At 37.5% G+C, this 21,575-nt stretch overlaps 1 protein-coding gene across 1 annotated transcript; it reads left to right on the forward strand.

Annotated features, from left to right (window-relative positions):
* Positions 1 to 22: 22 nt before the first annotated feature.
* On the forward strand, positions 23 to 21,355 carry ORC1 (origin recognition complex subunit 1). The gene is made up of 17 exons (XM_058179231.1): positions 23 to 275; positions 525 to 618; positions 1,304 to 1,431; positions 1,773 to 1,939; positions 3,829 to 4,195; positions 5,202 to 5,499; positions 5,850 to 5,954; positions 8,480 to 8,672; positions 9,332 to 9,438; positions 9,849 to 9,950; positions 10,528 to 10,699; positions 15,274 to 15,381; positions 15,955 to 16,104; positions 16,759 to 16,878; positions 18,083 to 18,249; positions 19,407 to 19,494; positions 20,948 to 21,355. The coding sequence occupies exons 1-17, from the start codon at positions 71 to 73 to the stop codon at positions 21,164 to 21,166; spliced, it is 2,790 nt and encodes a 929-aa protein (XP_058035214.1). The 5' UTR covers positions 23 to 70; the 3' UTR covers positions 21,167 to 21,355.
* The last annotated feature ends 220 nt before the right edge of the window (positions 21,356 to 21,575 follow it).

Genomic DNA, 21,575 nt, shown 5'->3' on the forward strand with positions numbered 1-21,575 from the left:
CACTCCACCCGCCTCCTCTGCGGAAATACAAATTGAGGGTGTTTTTTTTTTCCCACAGCCAGGAACAAACATGGCGTCTCTAGGGGCGCGCAAATTTCACTTCCGGGGCGGAGCGACCGGACTTTGGCGCGAAGTTTCATCTCGCAGGAGGAAGAGGGAAGCTGTCGCCGCGCTGAGCCTCAGGTTGACGGGTGGTTGCTGTTGTTTTTTCCTGCCGAGTTTCGTCGGGCTTGAAAGAATGAATTGCAGCCCCTCGTGGAGGAAATCGTTGCCACGTAAGGTTTTTTTTTGGTTGAACGACAGGGGGTCGTGTTGAAGCTTGAATGGCAGATTCATCTTCATCCCAGGGTCTCTTAAATACTTCTCTATTACGTTTAGGAAAGCGGGTGTGTGTGTGTAGGACAATAACACAGAAGCTGAGGATTGAGCAATGCCCTAACAACGGGATGTTCCAGTACTTTTCCTCTTTTGCTCAGATGGTGTGTTTATTGTAGGATCTGATCTTTCGTGGTTTTTTTTAACAGATACCATAAACACAAGAAGTCAGGGAAAACGCATCTATTCGTGGATTGGCAAGGCTATATCTACAGACAGAAAATTGCAGATCTCTCATTTTAGGTGTGTCAGTCTGTTTTAGTTACTTCTTGTTAGAGAGCAAAATGTGTACCGTAATTATGGAAAAATGCATAATAATGCAATAGTGCTGATAATTGAGCAGTTCAGGTAGTGCTCGACTTACGGTCATTTAGTGACCGTTCAAAGTTATGGTAACACTGAAAAAAGTGACAATCCTTTTGCACACGACTGTTGCAGCATCCCTATGATCACATGATCAAAATTAGGGTGCTTGGCAACTGGTTCATATTTATGACAGTTGCAGTGTCCTGAGGACATGTGATCAGTTTTTGCGACCTTCTGACCAGTCAACAGGAAGCCAGATTCACCTAACAACTGTGTTATTAACTTAACCATGCAATGATTCATTTAACAACTCTGCCAAGAAATGTCATAAAATGATGAAAAACTCATTTAACAATTGTCTCAGTAACAAAAATGTGTGGCTCAATCGTGGTCGTAACGAGTTTTACCTGAAGTAGACGGTAAAAACCGTTCTACATGACTCCGTATAGCAATAATAATTTCTATATACTAACTACTGCCAGTATGCACGGTGCCTTAAGGAAGAAGAATCAAAACAAAAACAAGCCCAGTCAATGTCTAGAATTTTGACAAAAGGGTGATAATGGATAGAAGATGTGGAATGGTATCCAATGCCTCTAAAGAAATTATTTATTATTTTTAGGGGAATATCTATTAAATGTGAAAAAGATATCAGTGAAATCTGTATTTTCCCTGGAGAGTTTATTTTCATTGAAGAAGAAGAATACGATCAACTTTTTGTGGCAAGACTCTTAAAACTATATGAAGATGGTAAGTTTTTTCCGTCTCTTCCGTATACAGCAGTTTTCCAATATTAAGATAATTTTTTTGTTGAATATTTGTAAAAAAGATAGATAAATAGTAATATATGATACTAAGAAGCTAAAGCATTTTTGAAAAATGGCAGAAATTCTTGTTCCAATTGTGGCTGTAAATTGAGGGCTACCTGTATCAGTTTACACTATTGGCTCGAATTAAATATACCATTTTAGTAATAGTTGATAGTTACAGGTTGACACTCTTACTTAAGCCGACATTTAATGAAACCAAAGAAATGTATGTTTCAAAAATCTTAAAGGGGTCTTCGTAAGTAATATTTTTTTCTACCCTAGGTGCTCAGGAGAAACATGCAGTTGTTGAGTGGTTTTCTCGTATTGAAGAAATACCATTTGGCCTCCGAAAAAGTTTGGGACAAAAAGCTTCACAGGAGATATTCTTGAATGAGGAGACTGGATGGGATACTGATGTTTTTGTTTCATCTATTGTTTGTAAAATTATGGTGAGTTGTAGCGTATTCAAATTTGTCAAGGCAAGAAAAGGAAAATGTCTTCAGAACTTCTTTGATGTAGTTTACAGTAATTGTAATCCTGAGATAGCTCATTCCTTCCAGCTCCAGGGCTGACATTTCTTCTTGGATATGTAAGACTAAACATAAAAGGCAGCATTTTAAAAAGAATATAAAGTAATTTTTATTGTATTCTATTATACATTATATTCTGTAATAAATAGCCTATCATAGGGTTAGTCATGGTAGTTCTACTTCATCCGTTTTGACACTTGTCTTATTTATACATTAATTTAGAGCCCTGGTAGTGCAGTGGTTAGAAGGCAGTATTGTTGGGGGAAATATACTGACTAAACTGCTTAGAGAGGGCTGTAAATCACTATGAAGCAGTATATAAGCCTAAGTGCTATTGCTGTTTCCGTTGATGGACAATTTGAGCACTGTCAACATTGACAACACTGCTGCAGAAATATGCTTCAATAGCATCAGCCAATCTGATTTATTTAAAAGATGTGCATCTGGAAGGCTCATGACAATAATAAAACTAAAAACCATAAAAAAGAAAAACTAAAAAAAATGGTGCCCCAGTCATCTCCTAAAATGTTCCAACAAACTATCCATAAGTTACATTCAATCTGTTCCAGTTCATGAGTAAGGTCTTAATAGTCTTCTGGAAGGCTAAAAAGGTGGAGTCTGCTAGATCACCACAAGGTAGAGACACCTATGAAAAGGATACACTTCCTAAGTCCCATTAAATGGCAATATTTCAGGGAAGGAACCCGGAGCATGCCTTCCCTGTTAGGCAGAAACTCTCAGGAAGACAAATAACCTGGTCCTATGCTGGGTAGGAAATTAAAATTTAACTAGCACTTTTAATGGCACCCTGAAGAAAACTGAGAACCAGTGCAGCTTTTGCAAGAAGAATGTAAGTTGGGTGAATCTAGGGGTGCCTGTCGTAGCTTCTGTATTCTAGACCAGTTGTGGCTTCTGGGTGGTCTTCAAGGGCATGTATAGTTCATTGCATTTCCTAAAGAATGTCTTATATTGTTGATTATTAGTGTAGAGTTGCTCACTTAGTTTAGCTTCCCCAGTCTAGTAAGGTTATAGTCCTGGTGATCCCCAATCACCATGACAATTGTAGTAACAAAACTTCTGAAAACACTATATTAAATTAATTGGGCAGTGGCCTTTTGAAATTTGAATTATTAATGTTTACATAAGTTGTATGTTACAAATACCATCTTATGGCATCAGATATTCCTGATTCTAATATCAAATCAGCACCTCTTAAATTACTTCTATGCACGTACACGGTTTAGAGTTAGTGAAAAGTACTATTCATAAGCTAATGTTAAATATGATTCACTAGTATTGTAACTTATGAACAGTAACAGCCCTAGATAGATATATATATGATGACTTCAATAGATAGCAGTAGCTAGTCACTAACGTGGCTTGCCTCTGGTTACTACTTGGATTAGGCACCATCAGTATTCCAGTGTTTTCTGCTAAGCCAAGCATTTATTTAAAAAAATCACAAAGCAGCAAACCACTCCCACTCTTAAAGGAAATTACATACAGTACATGCAGCCATTAGTAATTGAACTCAATTGCATCTTTGCAAGTTAGAGAGTTAGTTCGAAAAATTTGAGTTATAGTTCCCACTGTTTTATTAAATATTCCTCTCCTCAAAGGCAAGCCAATTTTCATTACATTTTGAGGAAATACATTCCTTAATTGACCTTTTGTTATGCTTAGAACTAATTGATGTTTAAATTCTTTGAATTGTACTAAGTTTTGATATGTTGATCACATTATTTCACTGTTCTTTGGACTTAAACTGCTGTGTAAATGGACAACTTTGTGCTGTTTGCTGTTTTTAGGTTATTCCCTTATCACCATGTGAAACATTGCCTATTGACGTAAAAGATAAGCATGTTATGTTTGTAAGGAAATCCTGGGATGGAAAAAAGATAAAGCCATTGAGGTCCAATTTACTGGCAGAATTGAAAAATTCCGTTAAACTAAAGAATGATATAAATTTTGCAACCGAGTGCACCCGGACTCCCTCTCGCTCACTGGAAGAAGGAACCAAAAATGTCACTTGGAGTACCAGAGAAAGCAATAAAAGCAGTGCAGAAGTAAAACTGAGACATTCAGCTGCTAAGTCTTCCTTGTTTAAGCAGAGATATTCCCCAAAACTGGCCAGTGGAGACATCGTTGGAGCAAAGAAAAGATTACAGTTAAACAGTATGTTTGCAAATAGTTGGGTATTGCTGTCTTTACTCTTAGAAGATATAGCTCTGTAAACTGCCATATGGTTTATATACTGAAGAGCACCTTATTAATTTTAGGGTATATAGGTAGTCTTTGACTTATGACCACAGTTAAGCCCAAAATTTCCATGGCTAAGCAAAACGATTTTTAAATGAATTTTGCCCATCTTACAACCTTTCTTGCCACGGTTGTTAAGCGAGTCACTGCAGTAACATAGTTGTTAAGTGAATCTGTCTTCCCCATTGACTTTGCTTGTCAGAAAGTGATCACATGACCCTGGGACACTGTAACTGTCATAAATATGAGCCAGTTGCCAAGCATCTGAATTTTGATCACGTGACCATGGGGATGCTGCAATGGTCGTAAGTGAAAAATTATCATAAGTCATTTTTTTCAGTGACGTTGTAATGTCGAACAGTCACTAAAATGGTTGCAAATCAAGGACCTTCGGATTATTTTCAGATAAAAGCCATAATTAACAATGGATGGCTCCTAATCTGGCACTCATACAACTGAGGAGTTTCTTGAGCTGGGTTTGTTCATTTCTGCTGCATAAATACTTGTAACAGAAACAAAATTCTGTCCCTACTAGTATAACTCACATGATTACTCACATAATTGTGCAGGTTTATATGAATATCATAATCAGAACTTTTTATCATTTCCTTGAAAATTGGGAAAACCTGTGTTAAAAATGGGGAAACAAAAGATATTGTCCTTCCATGTTATTATTTGAATGTAAACCTAAAGGACTCAACCATCCTAGCTCGAGGTCTCGGAGACCAACTAAGTTTTTGACAATTTATGAAAAATCAGTAAGGTTTAAATTTGTTTCTTGGAAGAAACTTTAGAAATTAGGTTGCAGGCCAGGAGACATTTGACCTCAGAGATACAGAAGGGCTTATGTATTCAGAAATTATCATTCTTTAATGACTTCTGTTAAATCTATGTTCTATGTTCTGATTTTTTTTCTTTTTAGCACCTACAAAATCGAGAAATATGCTTGCAGTGCAACAAGATATGATAGAACTTCTAGACTGTGATTTGACCGAAACTCCTCAACAATCATCCCTTAAAAGAAAAGTAACATTTACTGGCATTAAAGGATCTCCTAAAAAAATATCTTGTGTTTCTGATGAGGAAGATTTACTTTTAGATATAAAACCACTGGATGAACAGCCTGAAAGAACTACAACAAATTTACTAACTTCATGCCAGAGGATCCAAGATTCCAGTCTGAAAATCAGCAGTTCTGCTGTGGCACAAAGTGGCAAAGGGTAGGGACCAGCATTATGTTCTAAATTCAGAAGTGTGGTCTTCAGAACAGCGTAGTGTTCTTGTTTCTATATTAAAATACTATTTTTCTTCAAGCAAGACACAGGTATCCTTTTCTGTTTAATATTAATTTTCTTCTTTTCTGTAATAATTTGCTGACAGGCAGAAATTTTAGCTTTTTAATACTGGGGTTAAATTTAACAGATTAATAACTACACTAGAATACGATTCCATGGGTTAAATTTTGTCTGCCTAGATTGTTTGTATCTGTTTCTTGAATAATTGAGAATAGTGGAGTTGGTGAAGGTGTTGTGTATTTTTCATAGATTATATTAGTCATATTTCTCTATAGTTTAGATGAAGAATGTGAGTTGGAAACAAGGAATGCAGCGATGACTCCACGTTCACGCAGGAAATGTGCAGAAGTGACTGCTGCTCGAATTGCAAAACAACTTCGGTGAGACTGTTATCCATACAACATTTTAATTTTTTAGTCTGTTTAGTCTGTTAGTAACACTTAACAAATTATTAGTGGAAATAATTACTTTATATAAGCATGTTTACAAATATATTGTTGGATAGAAATACTTTTTTTAAAAGAAAAGATTGTCTAAAACTGATCTTATCAATGAAAATAAGTGGGCCAAATCTGGATCAATAACCCTCCCTAAACAATAAATGACCAATCAAGGGATTGATTTAGCATGGTGGCCATATATGCAAATAAATCAAGATATGAGAAAGACACAAGAATGTATAACTTTCATAAAGAACCAACAGAACTAGATCAAATACTACTAGGGACAGTTGAAAAATTAATTTTAAAAAATATAATTATTTACTGAGTATTAAACTGGAAGAAGAACAAATGAAAGAAACAATGATAAGATACGCTAAAAACTTTGGCTACCCAATAGAATTAGATAAATGGCAGAAATTCTGGTGGCTCAGCACACTAAGTCTGTCTGTTATTAACACAGCTGCTTGCAATTACTGCAAGTTCAAGTCCCACCAGGCCCAAAGTTGACTCAGCCTTCCATCCTTTATAAGGTAGGTAAAATGAGGACCCAGACTGTTGGGGGCAATAAAAGTTGACTTTGTATATAATATACAAATGGATGAAGACTATTGCTTAACACAGTGTAAGCCGCCCTAAGTCTTCGGAGAAGGGCGGCATATAAATTCAAATTAAAAAAAGAAAAAGAAATTGTGGGATAGAAATTGTAAGCTAACAATGTCAACAGCCTATAAGGAGAACTTATATAAAATGTTTTATAGGTGGCATCTACCATCAGTGAGATTAGCAAAGATGTATGAAAATTTATCAGTTAAATGTTAAAAGTGCAATCAGATACCAGGTTCATACTATCATATGTGGTGCACATGCTCAGAGGGGAAAAAATATTGGACTAAAATACATACTTGGCTAGAAAAAGTGATAAAACAACATAGATTTGAAACTAGAGATATTCTTGTTGGGTATATTACCAGAACAGTAAGACAAAGGGAAAATATATTTAATTTTACATGTATTAATGGCAGCAAGAATTGTGTTTGCACAACAGTGGAAAAATGAAGAGATCCCTACAGATGAAAGTGTTATTAAAAAAATATTAGAATGTGCTTAGATGGACAGATTAACACTTAAAAGAAAAGAAAAGGAAGAAACAATACTTTTTGACATGGGACTTGTTTTACCAATGGTTAATTAACAGAATCAGAGATTAAGATCTAAAAGATAATAAGAACGTTTGTATTGAAAACTTTGTAAGATAGATAAACTAATTGTATTACTTTTTTGCGATTATTACGGATATGTTTATTATTATGATTAATGTTGATCAATATGGCATTTCTACTTAAAATTAATTGTACCCAGACAACACGCTGTTCAGATAGATATGGAATTTTTATGTGATATTAAAAGATGTATTAATAAAACATATATTAAAACACTTTGATGAAAACCACCCCCCCATGTCCTGTGAATGAATGTGATTCATTCATAGGACATTTTTTTTAATCTTACATTTAAACATTGCAGTTTAAATGATCAAATGATTGATGCATATAATCTCACCTTCGCTTTCTATTTAGGAGTAGAGAATTTGCTTATATCCCAAGTTTTGAATTAAAATGGCCATACCCATTTGTCAGCATGGCCATTGCAGAGTTTATTGGAAATATAGCCAAATATCTGATGGAGACATCAAGACTGTTAAGTTGTAGTTTGTTGTCTAACCTCCCTTACAAACCAAATGTTAGATGCTTGACAGGCTTTCAAGATTGTCTTCCAATACCTTATTAGCAAAAAAAAAAAAAAGATAGTTACAGAATTCCAAGTTGTTTTGTTTCCCAAATTTTTCAAGAGAGTTATCTAGTTCAGGGGCCTCCAACCTTGGCAACTTTAAGATTTGTGGACTTCAACTCCCAGAGTTCTGGGACTAGAAGTCCACAAGTCTTAAAGCTGCCAAGGTTGGAGACCCCGATCTAGTTCAGCATGATTAAGGCAAAATAACTAAAGGTGTTTCTCATGCTTTCTCTTCCCTTGGCTGTAATGTCTTCTACAACAGTCCCGTTTCCCTCTCTGCTTTCCTGGAATCTGTTAGGCGTTCCTTCACAGAATAGTAGTTTGGAATGATTCTTCTCTGGATAGCTAGGCCTTACATGCCTTTTTGATGAGGAAGCACACCTTTCAAAACCTGTGGCATTATTTAATCCACTAAAACCCCAAAGGACAGGGATCTAATTTAAAGGTGGCTGAGCTCAGTTCAGAGGTCCACTGTGATTCCTTACACATCACAGGGTCAAAAGAATCTTAGATAAAGTAGGATTTTCTGTCACCATGTCTGTACCTGAACATGGGCTCATATCTGGCTGATCATAATATCATTGTCTTCAGCCAGTGTTGTTCTAGTGTTGTCTCTTTTTCTGCTTATTGTCCAAAATTCAAAATTTGATGTATCTAATTTCTTTCTTTAGTATTTTGAATGCAGCTGGAGATAATGGCAAGGCTAAGAAGTATCTTAGTCCCTTGGAAACTACTGATTCAGAGAGCGATGATGAAGAAGACAACAAGAGAATTCATACACCTAAAAGACAAACAAAATCCACTCCTCCCAAGTTCTCAAAGAACCAATCCAGGGGGACACCTGCCAAGGATCCAAGGAATAGTGTAAGAGCTACAGGCATTTCTAAAAACAAAAAAAGTACTTTCAACAATCATATAAACATAAAATAAGCTCTTGTTACAATTTCAGGAATTTATAAAATTCAGTTTGGAATTTATAAATGGAGATAACTGGTTATATTTGTAGTCAAATAATACCATCTTCATTTTACCTGATCAAGCTAGGCTGTGTCTTTGTATACTTCAACTCCTGGCAACATGAACAGATCAATAGTTTTCTTGGCAATGTTTTTGGAAATGGTTTACCAGTCCTTCAGGATTTGTTTTTTTAATTTCTCGGTCTTGTTCTGGTGTTGATTGGCTCTAAGACACTTTGCTGGCTTTTATTTCCAAGGGAGAATGAAAATACAGTTCCTAGTCTAAATTCTCCTAGTTCAATACCTTTAACCACAACACGAAACTGATTACAAGGTGAACTACAAAATTTCAAAGAGGAAATAATGTAAAACTGTTTCCGCCTTTCATTCTTTCAGCCCAATTTTGCGTTGAATATTCATTTAAATTCTATGCCAAATAAATAAGGTCTTAAGCATTACAAATGTTTGGCTTAATTTTTTCAATTATTATTTTCAGCAGTTTCAAACAAAACAAAAAGCAAACAATTATGTTTGTAAATGAGAAAATAACAATGATTTTTCTTGCAGTCTAAACCAAGTACTCCAAAAACTCCACGTAATGCCACCCCAAGAATACGCAGCCGAAATCAGACTGCCCAGAAACCAGTCAATGTGCTAGAAGAGGCAAGAATAAGGTTAAGTAAAATATTTCTGATATTTCCTAAGGGAAGAAATAAATAATAATGTAGTTAAAGGAAGAGAAGCTAGAAGTTAGCTTTTGAGGGTGATGTAAATGATATTCTTTATTACAGTAGGAGATAATATAATGGTACCTTTAAATAAACATCCTTTCTGTTATGAATGTCTTGTTCTATGTTTGCATCTAAAATATTTTTTTTACTTTGGATTAGCGTTGAAATTATAAAGTCACCTTAAAAAAACCTACTCCCTTTTCAACCCAGCACTATTTGAATTGAATTCTTAGAACATTTCCATAACAACTCTTAATAAATTCTATTCTGTGCCTAGCACCTTACTTAGAAATCATATAACCGGGGTCTTTAGAATTGACATCTCTTTCCTCCTGTTTTGCTTTAATTGACAGACTGCATGTATCAGCTGTCCCAGAAGCCTTGCCCTGCCGTGAAAAGGAATTCCAGGATATCTGTAACTTTATAGAAAGCAAGCTTCTTGATGGTACAGGAGGGTGAGTGTTTCTTGGCAGGATATTCATCCATTTTCAGTTTCATTAAAGTGGAAGGAAAAAGAGAAATCCAGGTCACGTTGATGTGCCAAAACAATGATGGCATGTTTTCGCTTAAAAGTTCTTTTTCTACAAGATTACAACGCCTTGCACAATTTCTTGAAAGTCATGCATTCTTATTACACAGATTAAAAGAAGTACCTTGTTTAAACACTTATTAACATGTTTTGGCTGCAATTTTCTAAGTACATTCCATTTCTGAAATCTTCATCTTTATTACCCAGTCCATTGGGTGTGGAACTGTCCATGTAGAAGCTTCTCAGATCTATCCACTTGCCTGTGATTATTTTTATTTTAAGAAGGATTAAGTAACTTTTTTGGACTTTTAAGTAGGAGTTAAAGAAATAACAGAGTTTCCTTATAAAAGTTCCAGGAACAATCAACATAGCTAAAACTGCAGCGGAATCAATAATCATATTTAATCTGACTAAGGGGACAATTGTTCTAAGATTGTATAAGGCAGCTTTTTATTAGAAAAACAGAAATCTTTGTGATTAGTATTGGTTCTCTTGTGTTTCAGGTGTATGTACATTTCTGGAGTTCCTGGAACAGGCAAAACAGCAACAGTCCATGAAGCTATTCATTATCTACAGCAGGCAGCAGAAAATGATGAGATACCTGCTTTCCAGTTTATAGAGATTAATGGAATGAAACTGACTGATCCCAATCAAGCCTATGTGCTAATTTTAAAGGTGAATATGCTTGAGAAAAATGGAATTGGGCAAGAAGCTTTTTCAGTAGTTTCTTAAAGTCAGAGGATGAGCTTGCCTGTAACTGGGAGTATGTGTATACAAAAGCCATAAGTTGTGTGTGGGTGTAATTATTTTTCTTGATATGCAACAATGTTTTCAGTCCCTGTCTTCAAAATGAATAATTTGGTTATGGAGTGTAATCTAGTACATTGTTTCCATGGAAGTTGGTAGAGAGATATTCTTAGTCTTGGCTGAGAAAAAAATGAATGGCCCAGACACATCCAGATGACTTACATACCTATGGAGGATTAAAACCTCAGTCTCCTGCTCCTAGTTCAACATCTTAACCAATACACTACATTGGCTCTCCACTCCAGGTGTACACACCCAACATGTGTTTCTTTGTGTGTCTAAACTACTGACACAATTTAGGGCTTGTGGATAATGGCTGTCTTTTAAAATTTGGAAGATTGCAAACACTTTAGTACTTATGTACAGCTAATTAAATATGAAGTGATCAGGCAATGATTCAGGGTTCAAAAATTCTGCAATTAATGCAGACATCTCTCCAAATATATTGTGTAAAGATACAGGCAGATTAGCAGCTGTTGGCCTTGCTTTCTGAAGTTAATGGGGACTAAAGGCAATGCTTTTGGAACGATAGACTAAGTGTATGAGCTGACAGATGTGCTTCACTGTTTATGTTATCATCCAGGGAAATATTTGGAGTTTATTAATGATTGGAGTCTCAGGCAAGATTTTAAAAGGAGTCTTAGGACTCCTTACAACTTGCACAATTTCAGATAATACTTAAATCACATTAACCTTCCGTCGCGAGCTTTATTCATCTGTGCAGGACTGGCTTAGATTTTAAATTTAGAGGGGTTTTAAATTGATTTTAATATTTATATTTTATATTTATATTTCTATTTTTAATTATCTGGGCGTTAGAATAAGTTTTTTAAGGATTATTTTAATTTGTATATTGATGTTTGTATATTGATGTTTTATATGCCTGTGAACCGCCCTGAGTCCTTTGGGAGATAGGGCGGTATATAAATTCGAATAATAAATAAATAAATAAATAAATAAATAAATAAATAATAAAGTGGAAGAAATATATCATATCAATATTCTAAGATATGCTTATTAAAGATTAATGTAACAGGTTTGATTAGCACAGCTGGGATATGCTGTAGACATTTGAATACAATTTAAATAGACTAGTTGCACCGAATTATCTCTCCCTGAAATGTACTTTTTATTCCTAAACACACAACCCATAGTAAAACAACTACCATGAAAAGTATTTTTTTTACTGAATAACAGGCTTTTATAAATGAAATAATACACGAAAAGAAACAGCCAGAAAAGTTTTAACTATAAATTTGACTGCCATGGCAAAATTGGCAGCAAATATAACAACAACAACAAAACAACAATAATAATAAAAATAAGGCTAGAGAGTAAACTTTCCTGAAAACAAGCAAATGAACAAATGTTCTAAACAATCTAAAATCCTGACTATGCATCAAGCTCCATTGTCGTCATATTTTAAAATGTTTACAATACAGTTTAATATTTAAAACAACAGTGAAGATCCAGCTGCTATGGTCAAGCTGGATGAAGTTAGGTATTACAAGGAAAAGATTCTTATCTCCTTTTATTTCTCAGGTATTTCTCAATACAAGAAGGGACACAGGACTCCATCTCTCACAAGAGAAAAACAATGGGTCATATGAAAAACATCCTTAAAAATGGAGTTTCATAAGGGTGGTTCTGTCTGATCTCAACTGCCTTAGCTTTTAAAAAACTCATTGTGTCCTTCCACCTCTCCTTTCACTCTTCCTGTTTTATATTCATAATAAAACAAATTATGTCTGTTTTATTATGAATATTTCCAGCTCCAAGTGGGTTTATGATGGTGTTCAACATAAAAAATGAATGTAGGTCTGGCAGAAAGTTTATCTGGATATTAGGTTTCATTATGAAAATTGGAGGTAATGTAATTCTGCAAATTTATAGTTTTTCGGCGAGTTCTTCCATCTGTCCTTCCAAAGCTGACATGCCACACTGAATATAGTAGGATTTACCTCTAGATAAACGTACATAGAATTATACTATCGCTATAGCAGAATTCATTATTGCTGCACAAGATCATTTATTTATTATTTATTTATTTATTTATTTATTAATTAAATTTCTAGACCGCCCTTCTCCCGAAGGACTCAGGGCGGTGTACAGCCTTATTAAAATACATAGATAGACAATAAATTTAAAATAATTTTAAAATGAAATATTTAACCGGCCAATTTAACTAAAAATAGCAAAACCAATTAAAATCAGTACAAAATTTAAAATTTAAAATTTAAAAAACTAAAAAATCTAATCCAGTCCTGCGCACCTGAATAAGTGTGTTTTAAGTTCACGACGGAAGGTTCTAAGGTCCGAGAGTTGGCGAAGTCCTGGGGGGAGCTCGTTCCAGAGGGCGGGAGCCCCCGCAGAGAAGGCCCTTCCCCTGGGTGTCGCCAGACGACACTGCCTAGCTGACGGCACCCTGAGGAGTCCCTCTCACGGGTCGGTGAGAGGTATTCGGTAGCAGAAGGCGGTCCCGTAAATAGCCCGGCCCTATGCCATGGAGCGCTTTAAAGGTGATCACCAACACCTTGAAGCGCACCCGGAAGGCCACAGGTAGCCAGTGCAGTCTGCGCAGGATAGGTGTCACCCGGGAGCCACGAGGGGCTCCTTCTATCACCCGCGCAGCCGCATTCTGGACTAACTGCAGTCTCCGGATGCCCTTCAAGGGGAGCCCCATGTAGAGAGCATTGCAGTAGTCTAGGCGAGACGTCACGAGGGCGTGAGTGACCGTGCATAGGGCATCCCGGTCTAGAAAGGGGCGCAACTGGCGCACCAGGCGAACCTGGTAAAAAGCTCTCCTGGAGACGGCCGCCAAATGATCTTCAAAGGACAGCCGTTCATCCAGGAGGACGCCCAAGTTGCGCACCCTCTCCATCGGGGCCAATGACTCGCCCCCAACAGTCAGCCGCGGCTGCAGCTGACTGTACCGGGATGCCGGCATCCACAGCCACTCTGTCTTGGAGGGATTGAGCTTGAGCCTGTTTCTCCCCATCCAGACCCGTACGGCTTCCAGACACCGGGACAGCACTTCGATAGCTTCATTGGGGTGGGCCGGTGTGGGAAAGTACAGCTGGGTGTCATCAGCGTACAGCTGGTACCTCACATCGAAGCCACTGATGATCTCACCCAGCGGCTTCATATAGATGTTGAACAAGAGGGGCGAGAGAATCGACCCCTGCGGCACCCCACAAGTGAGGCGCCTCGGAGCCGACCTCTGCCCCCCCGTCAACACCGTCTGCGACCGATCGGAGAGATAGGAGGAGAACCACCGATAAACGGTGCCTCCCACTCCCAATCCCTCCAACCGGCGCAGCAGGATACCATGGTCGATGGTATCAAAAGCCGCTGAGAGGTCTAATAGGACTAGGGCAGAGGAACAACCCCTATCCCTGGCCCTCCAGAGATCATCCACCAACGCGACCAAAGCCGTCTCAGTGCTGTAACCGGGCCGGAAACCGGACTGGAGCAGGTCTAGATAGACAGTTTCATCCAGGTGTAAGGAAACTGATATGCCACCATACTCTCTACAACCTTCGCCGTAGCGAAGGTTGAGACCGGACGATAATTGCCTAAAACAGCCGGGTCCAAGGCAGGCTTCTTGAGGAGGGTCTCACCACCGCCTCTTTCAAGGCGGCGGAAGACTCCTCCACCAAGGAAGCACTCGTAATTGCCTGGAGCCAGCCTCGTGTCACCTCCTGGGTGGCCAGCACCAACCAGGAGGGGCACGGGTCCAGTAAACATGTGGTGGCATTCAACCTACCCAACAACCTGTCCATGTCCTCGGGAGCCACAGGGTCAAACTCATCCCATAAAATATCACCAAGACCACCCCCGGACGGCCCCCCTGAGTCACTGCAATTTTGGTCCAGACCGTCCCGAGCTGAGCGATTTTATCGTATAGATAACCGTTAAACTCCTCAGCACGCCCCTGCAACGGGTCATCCCGCTCCCCTGGTGAAGGAGGGCAGGTCACCCGAAACAGGGCGGCTGGGCGGTTATCTGCCGACGCAATGAGGGAGGAGGCGTAGCAACGCCTCGCATCCCTCAATGCCACTAGGTAAGTCCTAGTATAGGACTTCACTAGTGTCCGATCAGCCTCGGAACGGCTAGACCTCCAAGAACTCTCCAGGCGTCTTCTCCGGCGCTTCATCCCCCTTAGCTCCTCGGAGAACCAAGGAGCCGTTTGGGACCTGCGCCGGGTCAGAGGCCGCAAAGGCACGACACGATCTAAGGCCCCCGCTGCGGCCCGTTCCCAGGCCGCAACCAGTTCCTCAGCCGTGTCATGGGCCAGACCTTCAGGAAATGGCCCAAGCTCCGTCCGGAACCTCTCCGGGTCCATCAGGCGCCTGGGACGGAACCAACGTAATGGCTCCGTCTCCCTGCGGTGTTGAATGGCGGTCAGAAAGTAACACCAGTCTCCATTTCATTTGATCTAGCTACTGACAGGCCAGAAGACAACTGCCAATCACGCAGCTGAACTTCTGAAAAAGATGTTTTGCACACCTGGATCAAAAAGGAAAACTGTAGTACTTGTTGTGGATGAGGTAATGTGGGAGTAATTATATTAGAATATTTTTTTTAGTTTGTTTTGTATATATTTCAGAGTCATGTGGCTGTTGTAAGATTGAAATAATCTGAAGTGGTTATCCTTGTCAATAAAAACAATGTGAATTATTTCAAAACACTTTCATTCTCTTCACCTGAATAAGAGGAGCCTACAAATGTTAATTAAAAATCTCATCTCAGTTGAGTTTAAAGTCTTTAAAAAAGAACGCAAAGGAGAAAAGTTATTTTCTGTGTTCATTCCTAAACTGATACATTTCTTTGGATTTCAGTTCCAGGTTTCAGTTCCAGCTATGTAACAAGCACTTATTCTTCAAATAGAAATGTACTGATACAGAGAAAGAAATATACAGTTTTTTTCTTTAGACAATTATATATGCAGTGTTATCCATAGTTGAAGAAAATTAAAAATAATGCATGTTGTATTTGACTAAGGCTAATTCAAAATAATATTTTTCTGCAGAATTAAAAAAAATTAGAACCAGAACTTTTACATCTTTGTAGCATATATTTTCTTCATCTGTAACTTTGTATCAATTTCTTCCTTAATCTAGCTTGATCTTCTATGGACTCGAAAACAAAATGTCATGTACAATCTCTTTGATTGGCCCACCCAGAAAAATGCCAAGCTAATTGTCTTGACCATTGCTAACACTATGGATTTGCCAGAAAGAATAATGATGAAAAGGGTAGCCAGCAGGCTGGTATGTCTATTCAACTCTTATTACTGTGGTTATGTTGCATTCATGCTGTTTTCAGAAATTAATGAAAAAGAAGGGAATGATATATTACAGTGCTGTGCTTTGCAATCAGTTGGTACTGGTATGAGAAAAATTTCAGATAAATTCTCAACCTAATTGTTTGAGATGCCACTTTAGATATGGTCTAAATAAAGAAAAGTTTGGTAGATACCATTTGCTAGGAATTTAAATAATGGAGTTATGCATTTGATTACTGCATTTTTCTATTCTGAACTGGTCATTTATAGAACTAGATATCAAACATAGGAGTCTTTGTGGTGCTAAAAGAAAGAAGGATTCTGATGTGGGAGTGTTCAACCATGATAATAGGCTGGAATGCATAGCGTTTTGGAAAAACTACTTGCAATAATAATATCACAAGTTCTGAATAAAACATTTCAGTAGTTTACGCCTAAAATCGCATGACTATTTGGTGCATACATTTTCAGTTTCCATATAAGATAATTAAAAAGCATTTTGGATAGAAAAGCCGTCATATAAGGTTAAACACAACTGCACATCCTATAATTTATTCTATCTCTACATTTCATTCAATTTGTCAGATTTATTGAATATCCATTTCAAGAGCTTTCAAGAAGTTTGTTTTCCATTTTGCAGGGCCTTACCCGAATGTCTTTCCAGCCGTACACCTACAAGCAGTTACAACAAATTATTTCATCCAGGATCAATCAGTTAAAAGCATTTGAAGAGGATGCAGTTCAGTTCATTTCTAGAAAGGTAAATTGACCATAGCAGCAGCTGTGTGCAATTTTAAAAAAAATTAACACAGTTCTTAGTAGTTAATGGTTGAACTCTTAACTGTAAAGTACAAACTATGTACCAAACTGATGGATTTAGGTCTGTATCATAAATTAGAAAAAATTTAAAGAAGTGCTTCAGAGATTCTTCATTATTGTGTCTCAGTTTTTTGGGATTCTGAAGAAAGTGAAGACAACATTAATTAAATCTACAAAATGTATCCATTTTATTTATTTATTTAGCAAACTTATATGGCTGTCCATTTACCAGACAGAACTTTGGGCAATGAACAAAACTAAAAAGCACAATATAGTCAACACAAAAAAACACTTAGAAACAACATTGAGGGCCCAATAAAATTTGCATGCATCAACCATACAATGCCAGCTCCCTCAATAGCTTGGCCCCATTGCCTGGGGGGAAAAGACATAACTTCACTATTTTCCTGAAGATGAAAGGGTCATAGGTATCTATACCTCTGGAGAGAAACTGTTCCATAAGCTAAGGGCCATGACAGAGAAGGTACAGTTTCCTCTGCCCCATCAGCTAACACTATTCCACTGAGGAGGTTCGGAGCATGATCACCCTGACATCTAGTGGGACAGGCAAAAACTACCAGGAATAGACAGTCCCAAAACTAAGCTGGGCCCGGGGCAGGCTTCTAGGTGCAACAATACCTTGAGTTGCACTTGGAAGCCTACTAGGGGGCATTGTAGCAAACTCAGTAGTGACCTACGCAATAGTAGTGACCTACCTATTGTGTAGGTCAGACTGAATATGCCCACTACTGCCCATGCCACTCCATTCTGGACTAGCTGCAGCTTTCAAGTGCTCTTCAAGGGCAACTCCATTTAGAACTCATTACAATAGGCCAATTGGGAGGTGACAAAGGCATTTTGTCTGAATTCTAAAGCCTCTGTTTAAAAAGATCACTTTTCTTTTAAGAAGTTGATCAGAAAATCATACTCATTCCTAGTATTATTTGTCTGCCTCCAAGCAAAGGCAATTTCTAGATTTCAGCATTATAGGTCGTAACAAAAGGGGGGAACTGAATTAGCATGGAGAAAGGGGAATTTCTGGGTGAAACAAATATTCCACATTCAATAATGTTGAATAGCTATCCTTCTGGGTATTGCAATTTAGAGAAAATGATCAACTTTCATTTTTAATCAATACATTTTAGGTTGCAGCTTTGTCTGGTGATGCAAGACGGTGCCTTGATATCTGCAGAAGATCCACTGAAATCTGTGAACTTAATAGCAAAAGAGGTGTTTCTGGATTAGTCAACATGGCACATGTTATGCAAGCTGTGGATGAAATGTTCTCATCTCCCTATATAAATGCAATTAGGTAATAAAATAATTTACTTGTCAGTCTTCTCTTTTTCAGTGCCATAAAGGAAAATCTGGTCTGAGCGGTGTGGTAGCCTAGAGTTGGAGCTCTTGCCTCATAATAACAAGGCTGTAGATTTGATCCTAAGTAGAGCAGATATTTCTTTCTGGGAGCAATGAGTAATTGTCTGCTGAGCACTCCACATAGATGTCAGGAAGGGCATCTGGCCAGTAAACACTCAAGCTCCGCTCAATAGACATCTTCCCGATGCAAGGGTTTATTGGGTCATTAAAAGAAAAAAGAAAAAAAATCTGGTCTGTGCAGTTCAAAAGTTACAACCATTTGTTCAACAACCATTAAAAGATAATGGTGCTGAACAAATGATGGTAAAGACTGGTCCTTGGAATTCCAGGCATCACTGCATTCCCACAGTCACATGGTTGTGATCTGAGCATTCAGTGCATAGCTCACAATTAATGACAGCAAACTGCAGTCACATGATCACAATTTCTAACATTCTTTGCCAGCTTCCCACAAGCAAAGTCAAAGGGAAAGCTGCCAGGAAGTTGGAAATCATGATCATATGGAGTCCTCACTTACCGACTCATGAAATCCTAACTCAATAACAGCAACCAGGATGCTGGAACTCCTGTTGTGAAGCAATACAGCTATGTGACATCACACTTTAAAACCACATCATTTAGGGACAAAAATTCTGTACCCAGTTGCCATCATAACCCAAAGATTATCTGTATTTGAAATAGACATTTTCCTAAGGAGATACCCATCAACAGTCACCATTCTCACTCATTCTCAGTACTCTAAATATCCAGGTTCCTTTTTTTGGACTTGTTTAACTTGGTCTCACACATCTATTCATGCTACATATTGCACAGGGTTACACATTTTCCCCCCAAGCTCATCCTTTTCTTCCAATTATCACCATTCTATGGACTATAGCTTACAACCTTTATCAAGTTATGTTTTTTTATTTTTATATACACCCACAGTTGAGATAACATCAGTTGTACATTGTGAATGGAATACATGTCGGCCTTGTAAGCCAACATTGTTTCTTCCAACCCACCAAGTAGAAGCTATATGTAGTGTATCAACACACTGAGATGTGATTTTTTATTATGCTGATTAATCTTGTTGGGGTTTCATTCTCTTAGGAATGCTTCACTGCAGGAGCAAATATTCTTGAAAGCCACAATTGCGGAATATCATAGGTTAGGACTGGAAGAAGCTACAATTCAGCAGGTAAAAATAAATGCTAATTTTTCAAGAAGACTAGTTATATTCTGGGGATGTATCTTTTCATTGTAAATTACTATTTAATGGATTTTATACAGCGTACCTCTTTATTCCAGTTCACAAATATGCACTAATTAGATTAGTGCTTCAAGTTTTTGGCAGTTCTCCTCGAGCCCATATGTTTATATTTTGAATATAGTTATGGTATTTGTGTCAGACCATACTATACATTCTTCCAAATTGCATAAATTCAATCTAGGCAATCTGTTTGACAATTTTTAAATAATTTTTAGAATACAGTGGTACTCTAGTCTAGTACTTACTGTTAATTGGTTCCAGGAAGCATGATGAGTACCAAAAACAAGTGCCAAACGAAATTTTCCCATAAGGAATAATATTGTGAGTCACAAGACAGCCGATACTGACAAGTTGTAGCACTGAGTACCAAACACGATGAGGACCAGGACAAAATATTAATGTCAAAATGGGTTGAGTACCAAATTCAATGAGTTTCAAAGCAGCTGAGTACCAAGGTACCACTGTATATACAATTCTGAAAAATTGTGTATCTCAGTAGTTCTCAAACTACTGAGATACTGTAGTATCTCAGTAGTTTGAGAATCTGTAAAAAATATTTACAGATCCCTCACATCCTGGATATAAACTGTTTCAACTCCTACCCTCAAAACAACGCTATAGAGCACTGCACACCAGAACAACTAGACACAAGAACAGTTTTTTCCCCAAAGGCCATCACTCTGCTAAACAAATAATCCCCTCAACACTGTCAAACTATTTACTAAATCTGCACTACTATTAATCTTCTCATCGTTCCCATCACCAATCTCTTTCCACTTATGACTATATGACTGTAACTTTGTTGCTGGTAATCCTTGTGATTTATATTAATATGATTGTTCCTGATTGCTTATTTGTGCCCTGTGATTATCATTAAGTGTTGTATCATTAAATGTTAAATTGTACCCTGTGATCATCATTTGTGTTGTAAATGTTGTACCTTGATGGAAGTATCTTTTCTGTTATGTACACTGAGAGCATATGCACCAAGACAAATTCCTTGTGTGTCCAATCACACTTAGCCAATAAATTCTATTCTATTCTATTCTATTCTATTCTATTCTATTCTATTCTATTCTATTCTATTCTATTCTATTTTCTTTACCATGGACCCCCTTTAAATGCCTTTTGTGGCCACGGATCCCCAAAACTTAAGGACTTAAGATCTTGAGACTTAAGACTAAAGATTTAAATCATAACATTTCTTCAAGCCTTCATGGACCCCCTGTGATCACATCACACAACACCCCACCCACCCACCCCCAATGTCTGCAAACCACAGGTGTATCTTATTATTTTCCCATAGAAAGAGGAAAGTAATTAGAAATTACTCCCTTAACCTGCTTGTTTTTAACCTTCAGGTTTTTTTCCCCACTTCTAGATATTTCATCAGCACGTTGCTCTATGTAGACTTGAAGGCCTGCCAACACCTACTATATCAGATATAATGGCAATTTCCTCCCGACTTGGTGCTTGTAAACTTTTGCTGGCAGAATCTCATGCCAAGTACCTCGGCATGCGAATTCGACTCAATGTTAGCCAGAATGATGTTATGTATGCACTCAAGCAAGATCAGAATGCCAAACATACTAAATTTTAATAAGATTTGTTTTAAATAATGATGCTGATTACACTTGAAATTTGTTTTTAAACTTAGTTATTTTTTACTGTTTATAATTATAACTATTCTTTAAAAAAATCCAGTTGTTCTTGTTCTCATTATAACACTATACCAAATCATATCCTACCATACTATAAACTCTACTTTATAAATCTATTACGAGTTATTGAAGCTTAGTTAAAAATTGGTTTTATCCCAATGGAGGTTCATGCAAATTCACCTTATCCCATTTTTAGATAGCTTCCAAAATACTGTATTCAAAATATTAGGCTTGTACAAAACACTGGAAAGAGATTCATTGCAAAGCATATTAGCTGTCTTTTAAACTACTATTCTAAAATACTGCACAGTTGGTAATAGTCTTTAAGCAGCATTGCAAATATTCCAT

The sequence above is a fragment of the Ahaetulla prasina genome, chromosome 3, assembly GCF_028640845.1.
Source record: "Ahaetulla prasina isolate Xishuangbanna chromosome 3, ASM2864084v1, whole genome shotgun sequence".
In the NCBI taxonomy this organism is placed as follows: domain Eukaryota; kingdom Metazoa; phylum Chordata; class Lepidosauria; order Squamata; family Colubridae; genus Ahaetulla; species Ahaetulla prasina.